General features: G+C 35.5%; 1 protein-coding gene and 1 long non-coding RNA gene across 2 annotated transcripts; both read left to right on the top strand.

Annotated features, from left to right (window-relative positions):
• Positions 1-4351, top strand: LOC116032816 (protein CHUP1, chloroplastic-like). The gene is made up of 7 exons (XM_031275534.1): positions 1-1040; positions 1730-2611; positions 2785-2916; positions 3083-3264; positions 3407-3518; positions 3858-4001; positions 4097-4351. The coding sequence occupies exons 1-7, from the start codon at positions 390-392 to the stop codon at positions 4175-4177; spliced, it is 2184 nt and encodes a 727-aa protein (XP_031131394.1). The 5' UTR covers positions 1-389; the 3' UTR covers positions 4178-4351.
• A 15963-nt stretch (positions 4352-20314) lies between these two features.
• Positions 20315-21000, top strand: LOC116031594. The gene is made up of 3 exons (XR_004100623.1): positions 20315-20518; positions 20659-20746; positions 20848-21000. It is a non-coding gene; the product is annotated as an uncharacterized LOC116031594 (long non-coding RNA).
• Positions 21001-21369: the final 369 nt, after the last annotated feature.

The raw sequence follows: 21369 nt of genomic DNA, 5'->3' as shown, positions 1-21369 counted from the left end.
CTCTCTCTCTCTCTCTTTCAAGTTTCTTCAATGGAACCTCAAAATCCGAGCCTTCACTTTTACTGTCATACTGTGAGCCTTTAAACCTTGCATATGATTGTCTTATCAAAAGTTGGATGAGGAGCGTCCTGTGATGAAACTAAACAGCTTTTTCAAGATCACAAAGTTTCAATTTTTATGCTTTTAGACTCAAACTCCACCTTCCAATTTAGCTCCTGTTTCAATTTTTGAGCTCCCATTTCATGTCTTAGAGTGGAAAGCTTCAGCCTTGGGCTTTTTGGACTAATTTCTTGGTCTCCTGTCAAGAAACGAATAGTCTTTCTAAGCACAATTTAAGGAAGTTTGGAGTTTGTAAGCGCAATTTTGTTGGGTTTCGGGGATAGGATTTGATGGCAATGGGGAAGGAGAACCCAACTGAAAATAGAGTGAAAACGACGTCAAAATTTGCTGATCAAAACCAGGCTTTGAAGGGTAATGTTAAAGGAAATGGCAATATTCCAAAGGTGAAGTCTTCATGGGGGTCTCAGATTGTGAAGGGATTGTCAGGGGAAAAGAAAACAAAGCCGCAGATAACAGTGCAGAGCAAGAAAATACCCTTGGCGAGCTCCGACATTGTGAACTCTCAATCAAGGGCGAAGAGGTCTCTGATGGGAGATTTATCATGTTCGGTGACTGCCACGCAGGTTCATCCCCAGAGAACAAAATCTTCGGGCTCTCGCGATTTATTCCTGGAAATAGACCACCTGAGGAGCCTGCTCCAGGAGTCTAAGGAGAGCAAGATGAAGCTCGAGAGGGAGATTGAGCTGAAGGGTCACGAAATCGATGGCCTCGTCAAGAGAGTGGAGGCATTGGAATACGAAAAGGCCAACCTTTCTGAGGAGTTATCTAAGAGGGATAAGAACAGAGATTTGACTGGCTTGGAGATGGAAGTTCTTGAGCTTAGGCGTTTGAACAAGGAGCTTCAGCTTCAGAAGAGAGACCTTTCTTGCAGGCTTTCTTCTATTGAATCTCAGCTATTGACAACACCAAAAGTTTCTGAGGTATAACTACTTGTTTGCTTCTTATTTTTTCAAAAATTCATTTCCAACATTTTTAGGAGAATTTATAATTGATTGATTCATTGTCAAATAGTTAATTACTAGTAACCAGCTTCATTGGCTTGAGTAGTCTTGCATTCTCATCCCTTAAGAGAGGTTGAGAGTTGCCCATTGCGAACTGTGTATTATTCTGAGTATGGTATGTGCTTAAATGTTACTCATATAGTTAAGGTCTATTTATGACATCTCGTGGAATCGTGGTCTAACCAAAAAGAAAAACAAATAGTTAATTACTAGTAACCAGCTTCATTGGCTTGAGTAGTCTTGCATTCTCAATTTCTCATCCCTTAAGAGAGGTCGAGAGTTGCCCATTGCGAACTGTGTATTATTCTGAGTATGGTATGTGCTTAAATGTTACTCTTATAGTTAAGGTCTATTTAGGACATCGTGGAGTCGTGGTCTAACCAAAAAGAAAAACAAATAGTTAATTACTAGTGTTTTCTAGTTATCTGAGTAAAAAATTGCTACCTTTATATTGGGAAGTTGCAGTCTTGTAGAGGGATGAGAAAGTATGATATTTTTGTTTCTTGCCTTGTGCTGATGAAAAGCAATGCTGCCATTGTTCCATCCTATGTTCCTTTCGTTGAAATTTTGAATTGAAGAGGACACATTGTACTGCTTTTGTTGATCAGGAGAATGATGTTGAGAAGATCAAAGCTGAGGCTTCATTGCTAAGACACAAGAACGAATCGCTTTGCAAACAAGTTGAGGGTCTGCAGATGAGCCGGTTAAATGAGGTTGAGGAGCTTGCCTATTTGAGGTGGGAGAACTCGTGTTTAAGAGACGAGTTGCGTGGTTGCCCGGCCATGAGTTGTGATAAGCCTTCTAGTCCTCACGGTAGTGACAAGAGCCGAGAATCCATATGCTTGTCATCTTATCAAAGCGATGAAGACTCCAAATGCAGTAGCGCGAGGAGGTTAAGTCTTATTAAGAAGCTAAAGAAATGGCCTCTTACTGATGAAGATATTAGCCAGTTAGAATGCCAGGATGATGTTGGCGTTGATCGTTGGGATAATTCACAGAATTACGCTAGGCGACACTCTATAAGTGGATCAAAATTCTGTGTTGAAGACTTGGTGATTAATATGAGAAGACAGTCTGATGGATTTATGTGTTCAAAAGAAGTGGAAAAGGAAACTGAGCCTCTTGCTTTCCAACATAAAGTGACAGCTTCTTCGGAGGTTGAGAGACGAGCCCTTCGTGTCCCCAATCCCCCTCCTAGACCTTCACCAGCTGTTTGCAGTGAACAGAAGAAGGAAAGTTGTGCTAAAATTCCTCCTCCTCCACCTGCTCCCCTACCCCCTCCTCCCCCACCTCCCCCAAAAATCATGGTTAGAAGTTGTACAACAGGAACAGTGCAACGAGCTCCACAAGTAGTCGAGTTTTATCATTCTCTCATGAAAAGAGACTCAAGAAAGGACTCTTTAAACGGCGTTTGTGATGTCTCAAATGTTGCAGATGTTCGTAGTAGCATGATTGGTGAAATTGCAAACCGATCATCATATTTGCTCGCTGTGAGTTCTTTCCTTCCCTTTCTACATGTAGCTGAGATTTTTCTTTACGACCAATCTGTACAACAAAGATGCAAACAAGCAACACTCATTCCACAATAGCTCTTGATCTGCTCATAATTTTATGCCCAAATTTGATAATTTTAGAGATTGTGCTCATAATTTTCTATGTATAGATAAAGGCGGATGTTGAGACTCAAGGCGAATTTGTGAACTCCTTGATAAGAGAGGTCAACAATGCAACATTCTTGGACATTGAACATGTTGTTGCATTTGTGAAATGGCTTGATGATGAACTTTGCTTTCTGGTAAGTGAGTTGATTACACTCTCTTAAAGTGCTAAATCTAGACAATTCTTTCATAAATTGTTAGGATATTGTAGATGTTTATCAAATTACATTAAAAGAAGTTGTCTTCCCTCTTATAATCTTTTTGTTTTTTAATAATGCTTCATTGCTTCTTATGTACTGAAAGGTGGATGAAAGAGCAGTCCTAAAGCACTTCGATTGGCCAGAGAGTAAAGCTGATACATTACGCGAGGCAGCATTTGGATATAGAGATTTAAAGAAGTTGGAGAATGAAGTTTCACATTACAAGGATGATCCTAGATTACCATGTGATATTGCACTTAAGAAAATGGTTGCTTTGTCTGAGAAGTAAGATCTTGAATCCTGGCCTGTCTGTCGTCTATAACATCAGATTTATTTTCCTTATGATTCCAATTACGTACTTTGTGATACCGCGCCTGTGGTGAATGGTGACTATATATATTTCTTTATTTTCCTTTGAACTTTGAAGGATGGAGCGCACTGTGTATAGTCTTCTTCGCTCCAGAGATTCATTAATCCGCCATTGCAAGGAGTTCCAAATTCCCACAAACTGGATGCAAGACAATGGGATATTAAGCAAGGTTTGGTTGTTGATTACCATCTCAAAGATTAGCTTTTGCCATACCTAGCTTAAAAGCTAGTAGCTACTAGTTTATTTTAAAACACTATTACTTTAAACTCCTCATGTTTTACCAAACAGAGCTTTTTTTAGCTTAAATAAGTTATAAGCTCTAAAATAAGCTCTACTTACGCCATTGAGCAGGTTCTATACTTGCTATCCTGCATGGATGCAAGCCTGTTTCATCTCCAATGTCTAAAAATGGATTTAGATCTTAAGCTTTTTTAGCTGGAAACTAATTAAAAGTATAATTTGCAGAGTGAGTTGTTATTGACTAATTAAGTTGCAATGAATATGACAGATAAAGTTAGGGTCGGTGAAGCTGGCCAGAATGTATATGAAGAGGGTGGCTATGGAACTTCAATCGAAGGGACCATCAGATAAAGATACTTCCATGGACTATATGCTACTCCAAGGTGTGAGATTTGCTTTCAGAATTCATCAGGTTTGTACTATAACCTGTCTTCTTGAGTGCAGCATATATCGGTATGTTTGAGATTGTACCTTAGCTTGTGGATCATTATTATTATATATCTGCAGTTTGCTGGAGGATTTGATGCAGAAACTATGGATGCATTTGAGGAACTTCGCGATCTTGCACTGGCTTTGAACAAGATGTAGATCGAAAAGAAGAGGATATATATATAGTTTAACTTGATAAACAAGAATTAAGCAGTATAGATCTGATATTGCTAGAGGCCTAGCTACCATCTCAGTAGCATTATTCCTAGCTTGCAAAATGAGTTTTTTGTATTTTGACTATTTTCAGTTTTATGGATGTGGCAATTTTGGTTTTGTTGATGTCCCTTTTTGTGTACTTTTGTCTTCTGTGGTTACTGATTATGCAGGAAAAAAGTTCTTTCCACAGATACTGTAACTAAGTCACTGACAATGTTCATGCCTTCATGGTAGCTACTGTAAGTTAATATAATGGAGTCCAAATATTGGTGTTCAAATATTTTTTAAAGCAAGTTTTAATAGAATGAAATAGCTAATGAAACATACAGTAATGAAAGTGTGATAGAGAGAATGCCTCACTTTTATTTTTTATTTTTAATATTAGATCAAGTAAAATTGTACTATATTGTAATCGTAGTATACTCATCCTCAAAGTACAGTAGTGAAATAGGAATGTGTATGTAGAGTTATGCTTAGGGATGACAATTCTATGTAGGATGTCAATCTTAATCCGAACTTCATGGATTAGTAATAAGTTTCCCTTGTTTGAGGGGCAAAAATGTCAAGAACGAAGGGAAAAACTCAAACTCAGTAGTATTATTAACGCTTCCCTTCCCAATTTCTCCATTATCTCCACTACACCGCCTTCATCTCAACTACTTGTCTCCACTCCATATTGCAAGGTTTTTTTTGTCTTGCTACATCTTTATTTACTTCTCTGAGGCGAGGAGAAGAACACTATATCTTCCTACAGAGCATCATAGTATCCGAGGAGAACGTTGCGCAACGGGAACAACATACTTCAGATAGACAAGGTTAACTTTATTTAACCATTAATTCTAGTGGTTTTAGCTGTTGTTTTATTGTGATAAATGATTTTGTTAGGGTATAGTATTAGTTATAGTGAACTAAGTACTTTAATCGCATCTACTGACCGTTTCATGCCTTCTAGTGATCCCTTATTTGCTTTCAAGTGCACAATTTCATGCCTACAAGTGAATAATTTCATATTCATGTGTATTTTAAAATTAAAAAGAGTCAATACTTTCAAGTGCATAGTTTTTAGCCTTCGAGTGCACCATTTATTTCCTTGAAGTGCTTGTTTTCCTATTCAGGTGCACATTTACTTGCCATCAAATTGTCCCTTCTACTGACCATTTTTTATGCCTTCTAGTGATCCCCTATTTGCCTTCAAGTGCACATTTTCATGCCTACAAGTGAATATTTTCATATTCATGTGTATTTTAAAATTAAAAATTAAAGAGTCAATGCATGTGCATAGTTTTTAGCATTCCAGTTAGGGATGGCAATTTCAATCCGCCCCGCGGATATCCACCCGAATCCACCCCGCGTGGGTCGGGTTTTTTTGGGTGATGGGTCGGGGGTGGGTCTTAAAAATGTAAACCCGCAGTGGGTCGGGTTAGATTCGGGTTTTATATACAAAACCCGCCTAGCACCCCACCCGACCCACCATGTGTGCATACATATATATAATAGTAAAATAAGTAGTATTAGTATATAGTTAATTATAAAAGTTTCAATAACTTTAGATAACTTTTTACTATTTTTATATCTAAACTACTAAATTTATTTTTAAAAATTAACAATTTAGTTATTATATTATAATATTTCTATTATTTTATGTTTTAGTATAACTAATGAGTTTTGTTGTTTAATTATGTGTAAGTAATTTTGATATTATTTTTTGAAAAAATAATAAGTTGATAAGTGGTGGGTACCCTAGTGGGCACCCGCACCCGGTGGGGGTGGGGATGGATTCTAAAAAAGTCCACCCGATGCGGGTTGGGGGTGGGGGTGGATGGAGAAAATAAAAGGTGGGTCGGGTGATGAATGTAGCCCTCCCCGATCCACACCCGACCCATTGCCATCCCTAATTCCAGTGCACCATTTATTTCTTTCAAGGGCATGTTTTCCTATTTGAGTGCACATTTTGGAGCCTTCAAGTGCATTTTTAATCTTCAACTGTATATTTCCATGTATTTTAGTGTGTTTTAAATATACTATAAATAGTGTTAAAGTAATGGTTATTTTTGGTGTTGTCAATGGTTTATTATCATTTTTTTGTGTGTTTATTGTGTTTTGATTAGTTGTGCTTTGCAATAACCATTAGGTTGGATTTTCAATACTATCTAATCTATTTTTTTTTTGTTTTGATTATTGATTTGTGTTAGTTGCAAACCCTCGGAAAAGGCTTAATGAAATTAGGTCAAAACAGGTCGTAGTATACCAAAAAAAAAAAAAAAAAAAAAAAAAAAAAAAAAAAAAAAAACCAAGAAAAAATTCAAGGAATACCTGTGTTGAGGATGGTCCTAGTAGTGCAACATCTCCTATAAATATATGTAACACGGCCTCTACAAGTTAAGCAACCAGTGCAAAAGCGTAGTGGTTATCCAATTTGTTTTCACCTTATGATCGTGATGTAGTTCTAAGTAAACCACCCATATATTAAAAGATTCCTAAAATAGGTTGGGATCCAAAATCTTCGTCTTAGCTCAAACATTTGTATAAACCAATTATTATTAACCAGTTGAAACTCTTCCATTAGCGACATCCACTACCTCTCAAAATCATTAGGTTCTGTATAAGAGTTCCACACAATAGAGTTTAGCTTGTTCCTAAAATTTTCATTCTTACTCAATGTACACCCAACTATTATTCTTACTCAAATTTTCATTCTTACTCAAAACTGTTGGAATTGCTACTCTCATTGCTGGGTCCTGATCAGTAACTATTATTCTCGACTGTGAACACATTGCAAGTTTTCAAACAACCAAATGTATGATTCAATGTCCTCTCTCAATAATATTCCAGCAGCAAAAGTAATGCATTTTTTGTGGTTATCAGCCCAGGGTGTAAAAATCATATTTTACCTACAAAATACAGTATGAATTTTCATTAACTATTCAAAGTTAGTTGCTTGTCTCTATTGTTATACTCTTTTAAGTGCAAATTTATGCACTTTACAGTATAAATTAATGCACTTAAAGGGTATAAGTTAAGAGAACTTCTCAAAAAAGTTTTTAAAATATCAAATGGTATTTAATTATTGCTTCGAATATTTGTGCCTTTAAGTGCACAAATTCTTGTCTACAAGTACATATTTTCCTAGTCAATATGTATTAAAATATCAAAAATTTAACGGTTTCCACCAATTCCTTTTCTGCCTTCAAGTGCAAATATTCAGCCTTTAAGTGCACCATTTATTTCTTTCAAGTGCATTTTTTTTTAATCTAAAAGTGCACATTTACTTGCCATCGAATTGTCCCTTCTACTGACTATTTTTATGCCTTCTAGTGATCCCCTATTTGCCTTCAAGTGCACAATTTTATGCCTACAAGTGAATATTTTCATACTCATGCAATGTGTACTTTAAAATTAAAATTAGTCAATGCCTTCAAGTGCATAGTTTTTTGCCTTAAAGTGCATACTTTTTAGCCTTCGAGTGCACCATTTATTTCCTCCAAGTGCATGCTTTCCTATCTAAGATTGCGTATTTACTTGCCATCTAATTGTCCCTTCTACTGACTATTTTTATGCCTTCTAGTGATCCCCTATTTGCCTTCAAGTGCACAATCTCATGCCTACAAGTGAATATTTTCATACTCTGTATTTTAAAACTAAAGAGTCAATGCCTTCAAGTGATTCAATAACTATTCAAAATTATGCACTTAAAGCTTGTGTTGGAAAAATAGCACTAAAATGACATTTTAAGTGGCCATTTTGTGGTACAATTTAATGTGAGGTCCACATCCGATTTGGGTTGGGTCAATGTTGATTCGGGTTCTTCGTAGTTAGACGAAGAATTTCATATATTGTACTCTCAAAATTGATAATGTGTGAATGAGAAATTGGTTCTCAATGTAGACCAATTTGAGATGAATTTGGGTGAGGAAAAGCTTATGTAGTTTTGTCCCACATTGGTTGGGAATGAAGATTTGACCTACTATATATACAAGAGTCCTTTTATGACTAAGTAATTTGTATAGCATAGATGCTCTCTCTCGCGTGCAGGGTGGAGGTGCAAATCAAATCCCAAACTGAGCTGGTGTACGAATGTCTTGCGACCTGTCCGTTCAAAAATGACTCTTGGTATTACGGAATTAATATGATTAATTCAAATCATTATTTTATACTTATTTTTTTTTATTAATGGATATGCTAGTGGGTATTAATATTTCGCTAGTGGGTGGAGGTTACACTTGGAAATTAAATGCTAGATTTAATGCTATGATCTCATCCTCTACTATATATTTCGTTGGTGAGCACAGATTTAGAACATGCACTACAGAACACACCCTACAAACACTTGATTTCTCCTCAAAACTCTGCTCATCCATTCCTTCACGCCATCTGCGTATCATCCCACGTTTTAATTCGCTGGGCTCCAAGTTTGTGTGCTCAAACGCAGGAGTCGTAGTACGTTTTATCCTTGGAAACCTAGGCCGCAACGCACCAGCACCACGGAAGGCGGTAAATAAGGTTTTAAGGACAGTGGCAGCACGACTCGTGCTTCCAACCAACCCAGATCATCCAAATTCGTCCCCAAGCAACTTTCAGGTTTATTTAACCTTGTGTGGTTTTATTTTTCTAGTTGTAATTATCCTCCGTGGATTATTATTATTATTATTATTATTATTATTATTATTATTATTATTATTATTTGTATTCTCCATTTTCTTTGTGATTTTTGAGAATCTGATTCCTACAATCTTAAAACCTTATTTACTATTCTCTTCTTCCCTTTCTGATTCTTGAATTTCTGGAAAGAAATTGAAAACCAGTTGCTAGTAGTCAACCTTGGGGATGAAAATTCTAATTTTGTCGAAAACAACAGTGGTGGGAACGGCAACAATGTTGCACATTCCCAGGCACCAGTGAACGTAGGTTCACAGGGAGGTGTCAGTTCGGAGGGGTATATCTCCACGATGAGGGTACGTACGGTACCAAGTGGTTCGGCTGAAAAACCGTACATGTTTATGGGATCATTCTTTAAGAGGTGGCAGCAAAAGATGTTGTTCTACCTTGCTACTCTCGGCTTGTCACGGTTCTTGACCGAGAAGGTTCCTGAGTTGAAGGAATATGACCCTCAGTTTATAATGGCAGTTGGGCTTTGGAAGGAGTCTGACTTCCTTTGCCGCAACTACATTCTGAATAGGTTGTGTGAATCCCTTTATGATGTTTATCGTAAGATTGGCACAGGAAAGGCCCTATGGGAAACTTTGGATCACAAGTACCAAAGCGAGGATGCCGGGGCAAAGAAATTTGTTGTTGGCAGGTTATTTGATTTCAAAATAGTGGATTAAAAAATCGTGCTTAGTCAGGTTGAAGAGCTACAATTACTCTTTGACGAGATCAGTGACGAAGGCATGCCGATAAGTGAAGCCTTCTAAGTGGCATCCATGATCCACTTGCTACCTCCAGGATGGAAGGACTTCAAGAACTACCTGAAGCACAAGCGAAAGGGGATGAGCCTAGAGGACCTAATCCAGCGACTCCGAATTGAGGAAGGAAACGGGACCAATGATGGAAGAGGACCTCTCGTAGGAGGTGTCAAGGCCAATGTGGTGGAGCATGGGCAAAGCTCCAAGAAGGTCAAGAAGGGCAAGCAAAAGCTGGGTCCGAGAGGTGGTATTTCCAAGGGCAAGTTCCAAGGGAAGTGCTACAATTGTGGCAAGACTAGCCACAAGTCTATGGAGTGCAAGGCTCCAAAGAAAAAGAACAAGGGTTCTGAAGCCAACATGGTTGGTGATATGAGCCAAAAGGTGGCTGAGATTAGCCTTTCCGCTATGGTCACTGAGGTGAACCTCGTGGGCTCCAACCCGTGTGAATGGTTCATCGACACTGGTGCAACTAGGCATCTATGTTGCAACCGGTGGATGTTCAGTACCTTTGAGGTCGTTGAGGGCGAGAAGGTCTGGATGGGAAACTCTGCTCAGTTCGCTGTTGAGGGTGTGGGCAAAGCGATTCTGAAGATGACTTCCGGGAAGGAACTGACATTGAACAATGTGCTGTATGTTCCGGACCTAAAGAAGAATCTTGTGTCTAGCTCGCTGTTGATCAAGCATGGCTTCAAGATGGTCTTCGAGTCAGACAAGGTAGTTTTGTCGAAACTAGGGATGTTTGTTGGTAAAGGATATGTACTTGACGGGCTTTTTAAGCTTAATGTAATGCCTGTTATCAATAAAAACAAAGTTGATTTTGTTTACTTGCTTGAGTCTTCCAATTTGTGCCATGGTAGACTTGGTCATGTTAATTTTAACTCTATGCATAGATTAATTAGCATGAACCACATCTCTACGTTTCAAATTAATGTAAATAAGTGTGAAATTTGTGTTGAAGCAAAACTAACAAAAGCTCCCTTCAAATCGGTTGAAAGTGAGACTGGGCCACTAGAATTGGTACATAGCGATTTGTGTGATTTTAGATCGATTCAAACGAGAGGTGGTAATAAGTAATTTATCACGTTTATCGATGATTGCACACGATTTTGCTATGTATTTTTGCTGAAAAGCAAAGATGAAGCCATAGAAAAATTTGTTCTTTATAAGAATGAAGTGGAAAACCAACTTAATCGAAAGATTAAAAAGGTTAGAAGCGATAGAGGTGGTGAGTACGAAGTACCTATCGGTGACTTACGTGCGAGTGTTGGAATAATACACGAGCGTACTGCACCTTATACTCCTCAATCGAATGGTGTTGCTAAACGTAAGAATCGTACATTGAAAGAGATGATGAATGCGATGCTTATAAGTTTGGGCCTACCTCAAAGCATGTGGGGTGAGGCGATTTTGACAAGTAACTACCTTTTGAATAAGGTACCTCACAAGAAGCTCGATAAGACTCCTTATGAGCTGTGGAAAGGTAGGAAGCCTTCCTAACAATATCTCAAAGTGTGGGGGTGTCTTGCCAAAGTTTTGGTTCCAACACCTAAGAAAATAAAGATTGGTCCTAAAACGGTGGATTGTATCTTTATTGGATATGCACATAATAATAGTGTTTATCGGTTCTTAGTACACGAGTCCCATAATCCAGACGTACATAAGAACACTATAATTGAATCAAGGAATGCATGTTTCTTTGAAAATGTATTTCCTTGTAGGACCAATGAGGGACCAAGTACGTCACAACGAGTGTTGACGTAGCTATGGACAATGATAGCGGGCATTTTGAGGAAGAACCCGAGCTCAAGCCGAGACGTAGTAAGCGAGCGAGAGTTGAAAAATCATTTGGTCTAGATTTTCTAACTTACTTGTTAGAGTATGATTCTAGTACTCTAACTTGTTTGATAGAAAACGAACCGGATTTTCTATCTTGTTTGATAGAAAACGAGCCTCAGACGTATAAAGAAGTTGTGACTTCTACGGAAAGTCCGATGTGGAAAGAAGCTATCAAAAGTGAAGTGCATTCTATTCTACAAAATCACACTTGGGAACTTGTTGATCTTCCTCCAGGCTGAAAACCTTTAGGATCCAAGTGGGTCTTTAAAAGGAAAATGAAACCGAATGGTTCCATCGAGAACTATAAGGCTAGACTTGTAATCAAGGGTTATAGGCAACGAGAAGGCCTTGATTACTTCGATACGTATTCTCCTGTGACGAGAATAAACTCCATTAGGATGATCCTTGCCATAGCCGCATTGCGGAATTTGGAAGTTTATCAAATGGATTGAAAACATCTTTCTTAAATGGCGAGTTAGATGAGGAAATCTATATGGACCAACTCGAAGGGTTTGTGGTTCTAGGCCAAGAAAAGAAAGTGTGTAAGTTAGTTAAATCACTTTATGGTTTGAAACAAGCGCCTAAGCAATGACACGAGAAATTTGACCATGCGATGTTAACTAATGGGTTTAAAATAAACGAAAGTGACAAATGTGTCTACGTTAAGGAAACGGTAGACAGATATGTCATCCTTTGTTTATATGTAGATGATATACTCATCGTTGGTAGTAATGATCGAATGATCAAGTCTACCAAGAACATGTTAAATGCAAGATTTGACATGAAGGATATGCGTTTGGCTGATTTAATCCTCGGGATTAAGATCATTAAAAGACTTGATGGTCTTGTGTTGAGCCAATCTCATTATGTTGATAAAATCCTTGCAAAGTTTAACAAGGATGATAATCAATTGTCTAATACACCATTTGATACAAATGTTCAACTAACCAAGAACTACGGAGAGTGTATTTCTCAAGTAGAATATGCTCAGGTTATTGGTAGCTTGATATATCTTATGAGTTGTACAAGGCTCGATATTGCCTTTGCGGTTAGTAAACTGAGCAGGTATACTAGCGATCTCGGTGAGGTTCACTGGAAGGCAATAGTATGGGTTATGAGATACTTAAGGTATACTTGTGATCTCGGACTGTACTATGTAAGATATCATGCTGTACTTGAAGGGTATAGCGATGCTAGCTGGATATCTGATATAAAGGATTCTAAATCCACGAGTGGTTATGTGTTTACACTAGTTGGTGCAGCCGTTACATGGAATCTTCCAAGCAAACAGTAATATCTAAGTCCACAATGGAATCAGAAATGATTGCCTTGGACAAGTGCTGTGAAGAGGCTGAATGGCTACGCCATTTTCTAGAAGATATTCCTAGTTGGGAAAGACCTGTACCTCCAATCTGTGTGCATTGTGATAGTCAAGCAACAATTGGGAGAGTACATAGCCATATATATAATGGTAAGTCTAGACATATGCGTCGTAGACATAACACCATTAAACAACTTCTCGTGACTGGTGTTGTCTCGATTGACTACGTGAGGTCAATAGACAATATAGCTGATCCGCTAACCAAAGGGTTGAGCAAAGAAGTTGTTGACAAGTTGGCACGAGGAATGGGTCTAAAGTCCTTGGACTAAAAATTCCATAGTGGATACCCAACCTAGCTGGCACCTAGGTTTAATGGGACAACTAAATTATGGAATAAGCGCGTCACTGTGGGGGTCCCTGGACTCCCTACCACTCCTCATTAAAATAGTGACTCCCGATCGAAGATAGCACATTAGTGCTTTAATGATTTGATTGTCATCTGACATATGTTGTGTATGCAATGTCGATGGACATATGTTGAGTTGCGGGAAACTCGAGAAAGAATCATCTATGTGAGAAAGAAGTGTGAGTTGCTTCAAAGGAGAATTGAACTAGGCTCAATTCTTTAGAAATTCTTGTAGAACCAGGAACGGTGTACCACGACCAAAATGGGCACAATCATGAGAACAAGATGTGGTTGGAAGGTTCCTATGTGAGATATATCAATGTCTACACAAACGGCAGTCGGTTTAAAGACATCGCATTCTACCGTACAGCCAGTAGGGTATATAGATCTCAAGAGGCAAGGTTCAAGGGGTAACACCTACCTCTGCTATGTAGGAATCAACCATTGAACGCAGTTGTTTCCGATTTCAAAATTCCCTTGAAAACAATTTTCATTCATGTGGGGGATTGTTGGAAAAATAGCACTAAAATGGCATTTTAAGTGGTCATTTTGTGGTACAATTTAAAGTGAGGTCCACATCCGATTTGGGTCGGGTCAATGTAGATTCGGGTTCTTCGTAGTTAGACGAAGAGATCCATATATTGTACGTTCAAAATGGATAATGGGTGAATGAGAAATTGGTTCTCAAAGTAGACCTATTTGAGATGGAATTTGGGTGAGGAAAAGCATATGTAATGTTATCCCACATTGGTTGGGAATGAAGATTTGACCTACTATATATACAAGAGTTTTTTTTTTATGACTAAGTAACTTGTATAGCATTGATGCTCTCTTCGCGCGCGCAAGAGGGTGCAAATCAAATCCCAAACTCACCCTGAAAAGGCCCACCCTTGCGGGCTAAGTTATGCCATATTTTCGAACGAGTTTTTTTCCAGGCCTATTTTCGAACGAGTTTTCCAGGCCTGACGTGCAATGTCCCCAGGCTTGACGTGCAATGTCTCGCAGCCCGAGCTGGCGCGTGCGTCCGATGTCTCGCAACATGCACTGCATGATGTCTCGAAGGCGGACTGAAATGATGTCTCACGCCGCAACTCCAGTGACCTCTCGAGAGCGACGTTTCACCTATTGTGTCCGTTCACAAATGACTCTTGGTATTACGGAATTAATATTATTAATTCCAATCATTATTTCAGTTATTTTTTTTATTAATGGATATGCTAGTGGGTGTTAATATTTCGCTAGTGGGTGGAGGTTACACTTGAAAATTAAATGTCAGATTTAATGCTATATGATCCCATCCTCTACTATATATTTCGTTGTTGAGCAGCAGATTTAGAACATGCACTACAGAGAACACCCTACAAGCACTTGTTTTCTCCTCAAAACTCTGCTCATCCATTCCTTCAAGCCATTTGCGTATCATCCCACGTTTTAGTTCGTCGGGCTCCAAGTTTGTGAGCTCAAACGCAGGAATCGTAGTACGTTTTATCCTGAGAAACCTAGGCCGCAACGCTCCAGCGCCCCGGGAAGCAGTAAATAAGGTTTTAAGGACAGTAGCAACACGACTCGTGCTTCCAACCAACCCAAGATCATCCAAATTCGTCCCCAAGCAACTTCAAGGTTTATTTAACCTTGTGTGGTTTTATTTTCCTGGTTGTAATTATCGTTCTTGGATTATTATTATTATTATTATTATTATTATTATTATTATTATTATTATTTGTATTTTCCATTTTCTTTGTGATTTTTGAGAATCAGATTCCTACAGCTTTAATATTACGGATCTTAAGGTATTATATATCTTTACTAGTATAGTACCCGTGCGATGCACGGGATAAAAATTGTTAAATTTATTGTCCAATTGTATCCCATCCAATAATAATAATTTAATTTATTATATTCAGAAAACATAAGATAAAGAAATTAAAAATCTATTTCAATTACGAATGGAGCAAATAAAAAATAAACATGTAAATGGTAAATAATAAATATTCAAATACAACTTATATTATTAATAAGAATAAATTTTTACAATATTACAAATTATTGAAAACTTATTACAAATTGGGCAATGATATACAGGAGAGAACTACCTGTTATTATCTTGAAGACAAAGTGATCTATTTATAATTGTTTAGATGTGATTTAAAACCAATTCTTAGTAAACGAAAGAGCATCAGTCGATTCTTTGCAATTAATTACCTTGGAAAACAAAATTCCGCACAATTTATTATTGACATAATTATTTTAATAATTTTATTGGTAAATGAAAAAAATCAATGTTTATTGATATCTTTTAACAAAAAAAATCAATGTTTATGTCCCAATGCCAAACGTCTCCGTTCGTATTGGGCGGGAATTTTTTCATCTTCTTCATTTTGCTTTTATGTATAATAAATAAAATAAATAAATAAATAAATAGATATAGAGATACAGATATAAACACAGAGATATATACATATATCTTAATGTGTTTCTATTTATTTGTATACACATGTAGTGCATATATATATATATATATATATATATATATATATATATATATATATATATATATATATATATATAACTCCGTATATGATCTTTTAAGTATTGAAGGAAAGTTTGGAAGAACAAAAAAAAAATCAAATTCAAATGCTATGAGCAGTACGTGAGCTGTGTGTTTTGAGCAAAATCTTGAAAACCAAGCTCTGCTCTGCATGTCCTATCATTTTAAACTTAGAAATTTAATGATTAATCAAATCCTAGAAAACAACATAGCCTCACCATAGCTTCCCTTTACCACATATTGCTACGCTTTGCTGCCAAAGTGGCAAACATGCCATGTGACATGGAATCACTGCCCATGACTACATTGATTTAATAATTAATACAAAAATAAAAATAATAATTAATAAGAAAAATTAAAATAAAGCAAGAATGCGAGATGTAAGCTTCCAAGCCTCCTATGGAGAAATTGTCTGTCGAGACTATCGGTAAATCAGCCCTCCATCTCCATTTCTCCTCCTTGGAATGTAAAGCAAATGGGTGAAGTGTGGAATATACTGGGAAATCTTTATTTCCTAAATTTATAATCTGTATTATGAAGCGTAGACTTTTCCTCACTCATTCTCCCTCTTCTTCAATTCCTCACTCCCGGCGAACACACTCACCCGGACGCCACATCCCTCTGTCAACGGCAAAGTATTCCGGGCAAAACTCCGGCATCCTTTCTTCGCTCTCACGGCCGTCGAGTTGGTGGGGATACAGCGGTCGGTGAGGCTGTAACTGGCGTGACCATCTCCCCTACAAAGCAGCTTTTCACTCCATATTGGAGAACATGAGTCTCCCAACATGTGTGCCTGTGTATTTATAGGCAGATTTTCACTCCCATATTCTGATTTGAAAATGGCTGTTTCCACTCCCAACTTGCGTGCCTGTGTATTTATTGGGAAACTTAAAAGCCTTTATTGGCAACTTACATGTATTTTCTAAAACTTAGCCGCCCAAAATCCTCTTTCCTATGTACTAAATGCTGCCGTTAGGCGGGATTTTTTGGCTTTATTACGAATCCCAAGGGGTGTGGCTCTTTTATATAGTAAGATAAGATTCTTATAGTTTTTTTTAGTGCAAATTTATGCACCTATAATAAATTTATGCATTTTTTCCCAAAATGGTCCTTCGACTATTGTTCATTCTCAATTTTGCATTTCGACTTTCAATTGCACCAAATGTGATCCCTCGACTTTAAAAAACTCACCCAATTTGGTCCTTCGTTACATATTTCGTCAAATCAGTGTTAAAATGGAGGACATTTTTGTCCATTTACCTATTGTTAGCCTAATAAACATTGAGAAATAGTTGAGGAACCATTTTGAGAATCGTCAAGGGACCATTTTGGGAAAAAACTATTTTATTTATTTCATTTCTGTTTATTTTCATTTTTTAGGCGGTATCAAATTAGAATTTCTATACATATTTTTTTCTTACAAATTAAATATAAATAGTTAAAACTGCGCAATCCAACCTCAAAATTTATTACTTTTTTACAGATTTTTTCCCTCTATCTAAACATACAAACTATTCCTATAAATTTTTACAATAAGTTCCGTAAATTTTATAAATACTCATTTTTTAGGCACAAATTAAAATAATTCTTATACACATCCGTAATACTAAAAATATTACTTTGGATTTTTTTATAAATAAGATATAATATTATTAAACCCAAATAATTAAAAATAATGTGCCCACAGTACAAAAGATTTTATGATTGACTTAAAAATTAACTATAAATTTTATTGTTGAATACAAATTGACAATTATTAAACATTATTTATAGTAACTAGTTTTATACGCGCATTGCGCGAATGGGTTAATGCCCAATGTTTATATTTAAATAAATATTTGAAAGTATATCAATGCAAGATTATATAGGAGAAATTTATACATGGGTAATTGAATGTCGTATTTTTTTATTTAAATATCTAACTCAAAGTATATGAATCCAAGATAATATAGAAAATTCATTATAATTATTACTAAAATAAATGTTTGCAACCTTGTAAAATCGATAGTCTAAATATTTGGTTTAAAAATGATAGTCTAAATAAATACTACTTTTAATTTGAATTTTTCTAAGTGGCTTTTAATTCTCTTTTGAGTAACATTGTCATTGTCTTCATCTTTACTATTTGTTCTCTTCCTTTTTGTTGGTAGTGTGTTATTTGCAATTCGGATATTGTTGGTAGCATAGATGACAACGTCATACAATGAGATTATGATATAGCTAGGAGCTATGGACTTTCCTTTAGGTGTTCTGCTTGGGGTTCATTTGGTTCAACCATTATTGTTGAATGAGTTATTGTGGATAAAGAAATCCCTATCTAGTTTAAGAAAAAAGATTAAATAAATTAATAAAAATTTGAAAATTTAAAATATTATGTATTCCAAAGATATTAAAATGTAGTTTCTCGCTTCAATTTGCTGGGTAATGGGTTATTTGAGTACTTTCATTGTCAACGACAAATCCCCCAAGTAATTAATATGATTGGTTTCAAACTATCCTTTTTTATTTTTTTCATGGTATTAAAGAAATACATATGTATCATTTTTTGGTGTAACTACTAATTTATTTAATTCAATAAGAGTAAAATAGAGTGATTCCGCTTCAATTTGTTGGGTTATTATTTGAGTACCCTCTTTGTCAACCAATCCCTAAGTAGTTAATATAATTAGCTTCAAATTATTTTAAATTTTTTTTCATAGTATCAATAAAATACTTGGTAAATAAATATATAACATTATTTTGTACTATAACTTTGATATTTAATTACAAGATATTGTAAAAATAAGATAATGGACAATGTAATGAATATCAATTGATAAATTTGAATGTAAAGAATATTTGGATGAGAGAAAATAAAGACAATATAACTAATGAAATTATTTCTATTATTTAATTTAATATTTTGATAATGAATAATTTTTTCAAATAAAGGTATTGTAGACACATAATTCTAAATTAAAGAAATACATATGTATCATTTTTTGTTGTAACTACTAATTTATTTAATTTAATAAGAGTAAAATAGATTGAGAAACTTAATTATGTCAAATTTGATTGAGATGAGGTTCGAACCTAAGACCTTTCTTATAGAAATTAATGGGTAAGTTAAAAGTTAACGGAATATTAACGGAGAAGAGAATATTTAACAGAAAACTTAACGAATAATCATAAAAGTAAGGTTAAATTAGGTAATCTCTATTAATAATATTAATCTGAATTATCTTAACCATCTATTTGATTAAATAATTCATCTGAACCATCCATTTGATTAAATAATTTGACCGTCATTTTTTGTACCCATTTTAGGCCTAACTCTCTTTGGCTCTTATTAGTATAGTAGATTGTTGTGTCCCGTGTAATATACTAAAATTATTAGGTATGATTTTTATAATTAAGGTACAATTTAATTAAATCAAAATTATTAAAACTAATGTGTACACATTACAAAATAAATTATACTTGCCTTAATAATTAATAATTAATTATTACTAAAAAAATAAGAAGAGGAAAACATATAAAAGATGTCATACAATATCTTAAATAATGCAAATTAATATAAAATTTAATAATTACTTCGAAATCAAATACAGAAAATATTGCAGGAAACATTGACGAGATTTTACTTTTCGGCTCACCTGAGAAGTTTACTGGAAAAACTTACCTTTCCGTCCAATATTTTCCCTACATTTTGCACTCTTTGGGTATCTAAGCTCGAAAAAAAATAATATTATTTTTAATGGTAAAAGTAATATGTAATGTGATACATAGTGATTGATTGTCTATGAACATAAAAAAAAATAAAAAATAAAAGTATATCAGTATTTATGAAATTTACGGAACTTATTGTAAAACTTCATAGGAATAGTTTGTATATTTAGACAGAGGGGAAAAATCTGTAAAGAAATTTAAAAATTTTGTGATTGGATTGCGCGATTTTAACTATTTATATTTGTAAGAAAAAAATGTATAGAAATTATAATTTGATAAAGTCTTAAAAAATGAAAATAAACAAAAATGAAATAAATAAAAGAGTTTTTTTTTCAAAATGGTCACTCGACTATTCTCAAAATGGTCCTTCAACTATTTCTCAATGATTGTTAGGCTAATAATAGGTGAATGGACGAAAATGCCCTTCATTTTAACACTGATTAGACGGAATATGTAGCGGAGGACCAAATTGGGTGAGTTTTTGAAAGTCGAGGGACCACATTTTGTGCAATTGAAAGTCGAAATGCAAAATTGAGAATGAGCAATAGTCGAGGGACTATTTTGGAAAAAAACTCAGGTTTAATGTTATGCATGTGAAGGCACTAAAAATAAAAATCAAAGAATGAAATGTGCAGCAGAATATGTTTGGTGAGATTGTTAAATTAACCTATTAGTTTGATATGTTGCATCAAATAAAACTACATCTCCAAAGGTCAGGGCATGCACCTATATAAGGCCCTAATCCTTCAACCCAAGGAGGGGTTATTCAACACTCAATCACAATCAGCTGTCTTTATTTAAACATAATTAAAGACTTACGACCTCGTATGCCCTTTTTTTTTTTTTTTTTATTTAACACAGATCAGATCTCGCACACTCTCTCTCACTCTTCTTCATCCATTCTTTTTCGTCTACAGCAGCAGCAAGTCGCGGCTCCAACAACAACTTCGTCACATCGTCTTCTTCATCCATTCTTCTTCCACGTCGTCTCCGGCGACCGCGACTATATGGCGACGAGCGTAGCAAGTTTGGCTTCAAATCCTTCGATCTACAAGATATGTTGGTAAGAAAAATTTCACATGGAGAATAAATTCAAAAATATAATTCAAAATAAAGCTTGTTGTATATTTCGATTCTTGCTTTAGATTATATGAATCTTTCGACCTACAGTACGTATATTCATATGGATCTTTCGATTTAAAGAAAGGAAGAAGGAGATGGAAAGCTCATCAACAGGCCATCAGCAATGGCCGCAAAAAAAAGAGAAAGCCAAGAACCCCTGCAACTCCGGGTGATTTAAAGACATTTCCTTTTTTTTTTTTTTTTTTTTTTTTTGCCTGGGGTTTTCTTGGATTTTTTGTTAAGATTTGTGGAATGGGGGCTGTTTTGCAGGTGAAGATGCAGAAGTGATAGCTCTGTCACCGGCGAGTTTGACGACGGCAAGCAGATTTTTCTTCAACGTTTGCGGAAAAGAGTTTCAAAGAGAGCAGAACTTGGAGCCTCTTTTTATAGTTTTTTTTTTTTAAATTTAAAATTGATACGAGGTTGGTTTTTATAAAAAAAAAAAAAATCGAAGTTGTCTCTATATTTTTTTATAAAAAAAAAAAGATACGACGTCGATTTTTCCGTATCTCTATTAAAAAAAACAAATACGACATTCATTTTTAGAAAAAACTAACGTTGTATGTACTTATTTAAAAAATTAAAAATAATATACGACGTGTGTTTTAAAAAATAGACATCGTATAATTTATTTATAACGTCGGTTAGAACTACGCCGAAAAATAACCGACGTCGTATGTGTTAGTACAAATTAATTAATTGGCATATATTAATTTTATTGGTTGGCATATAAATCAAACAAGTTGAGAATTGAGAATTGAGAAAATGAAATGGAAAATGCAAATGAACTTG

Source organism: Ipomoea triloba, chromosome 10 (assembly GCF_003576645.1).
Source record: "Ipomoea triloba cultivar NCNSP0323 chromosome 10, ASM357664v1".
NCBI lineage: Eukaryota > Viridiplantae > Streptophyta > Magnoliopsida > Solanales > Convolvulaceae > Ipomoea > Ipomoea triloba.
Note: the sequence above shows the minus strand (reverse complement) of the source record. Positions and strands in the feature narration are given on the sequence as shown.

Bases quoted from the DNA above. Each gene is read 5' to 3' on its own strand.
- LOC116032816 (XM_031275534.1), top strand. From the start codon at position 390: ATGGCAATGGGGAAGGAGAACCCAACTGAAAATAGAGTGAAAACGACG. The intron at 3,265-3,406 runs GTAAGATCTTGA...TGAACTTTGAAG, and splicing joins ATGGTTGCTTTGTCTGAGAA to GATGGAGCGCACTGTGTATA. The intron at 3,519-3,857 runs GTTTGGTTGTTG...TGAATATGACAG, and splicing joins ACAATGGGATATTAAGCAAG to ATAAAGTTAGGGTCGGTGAA.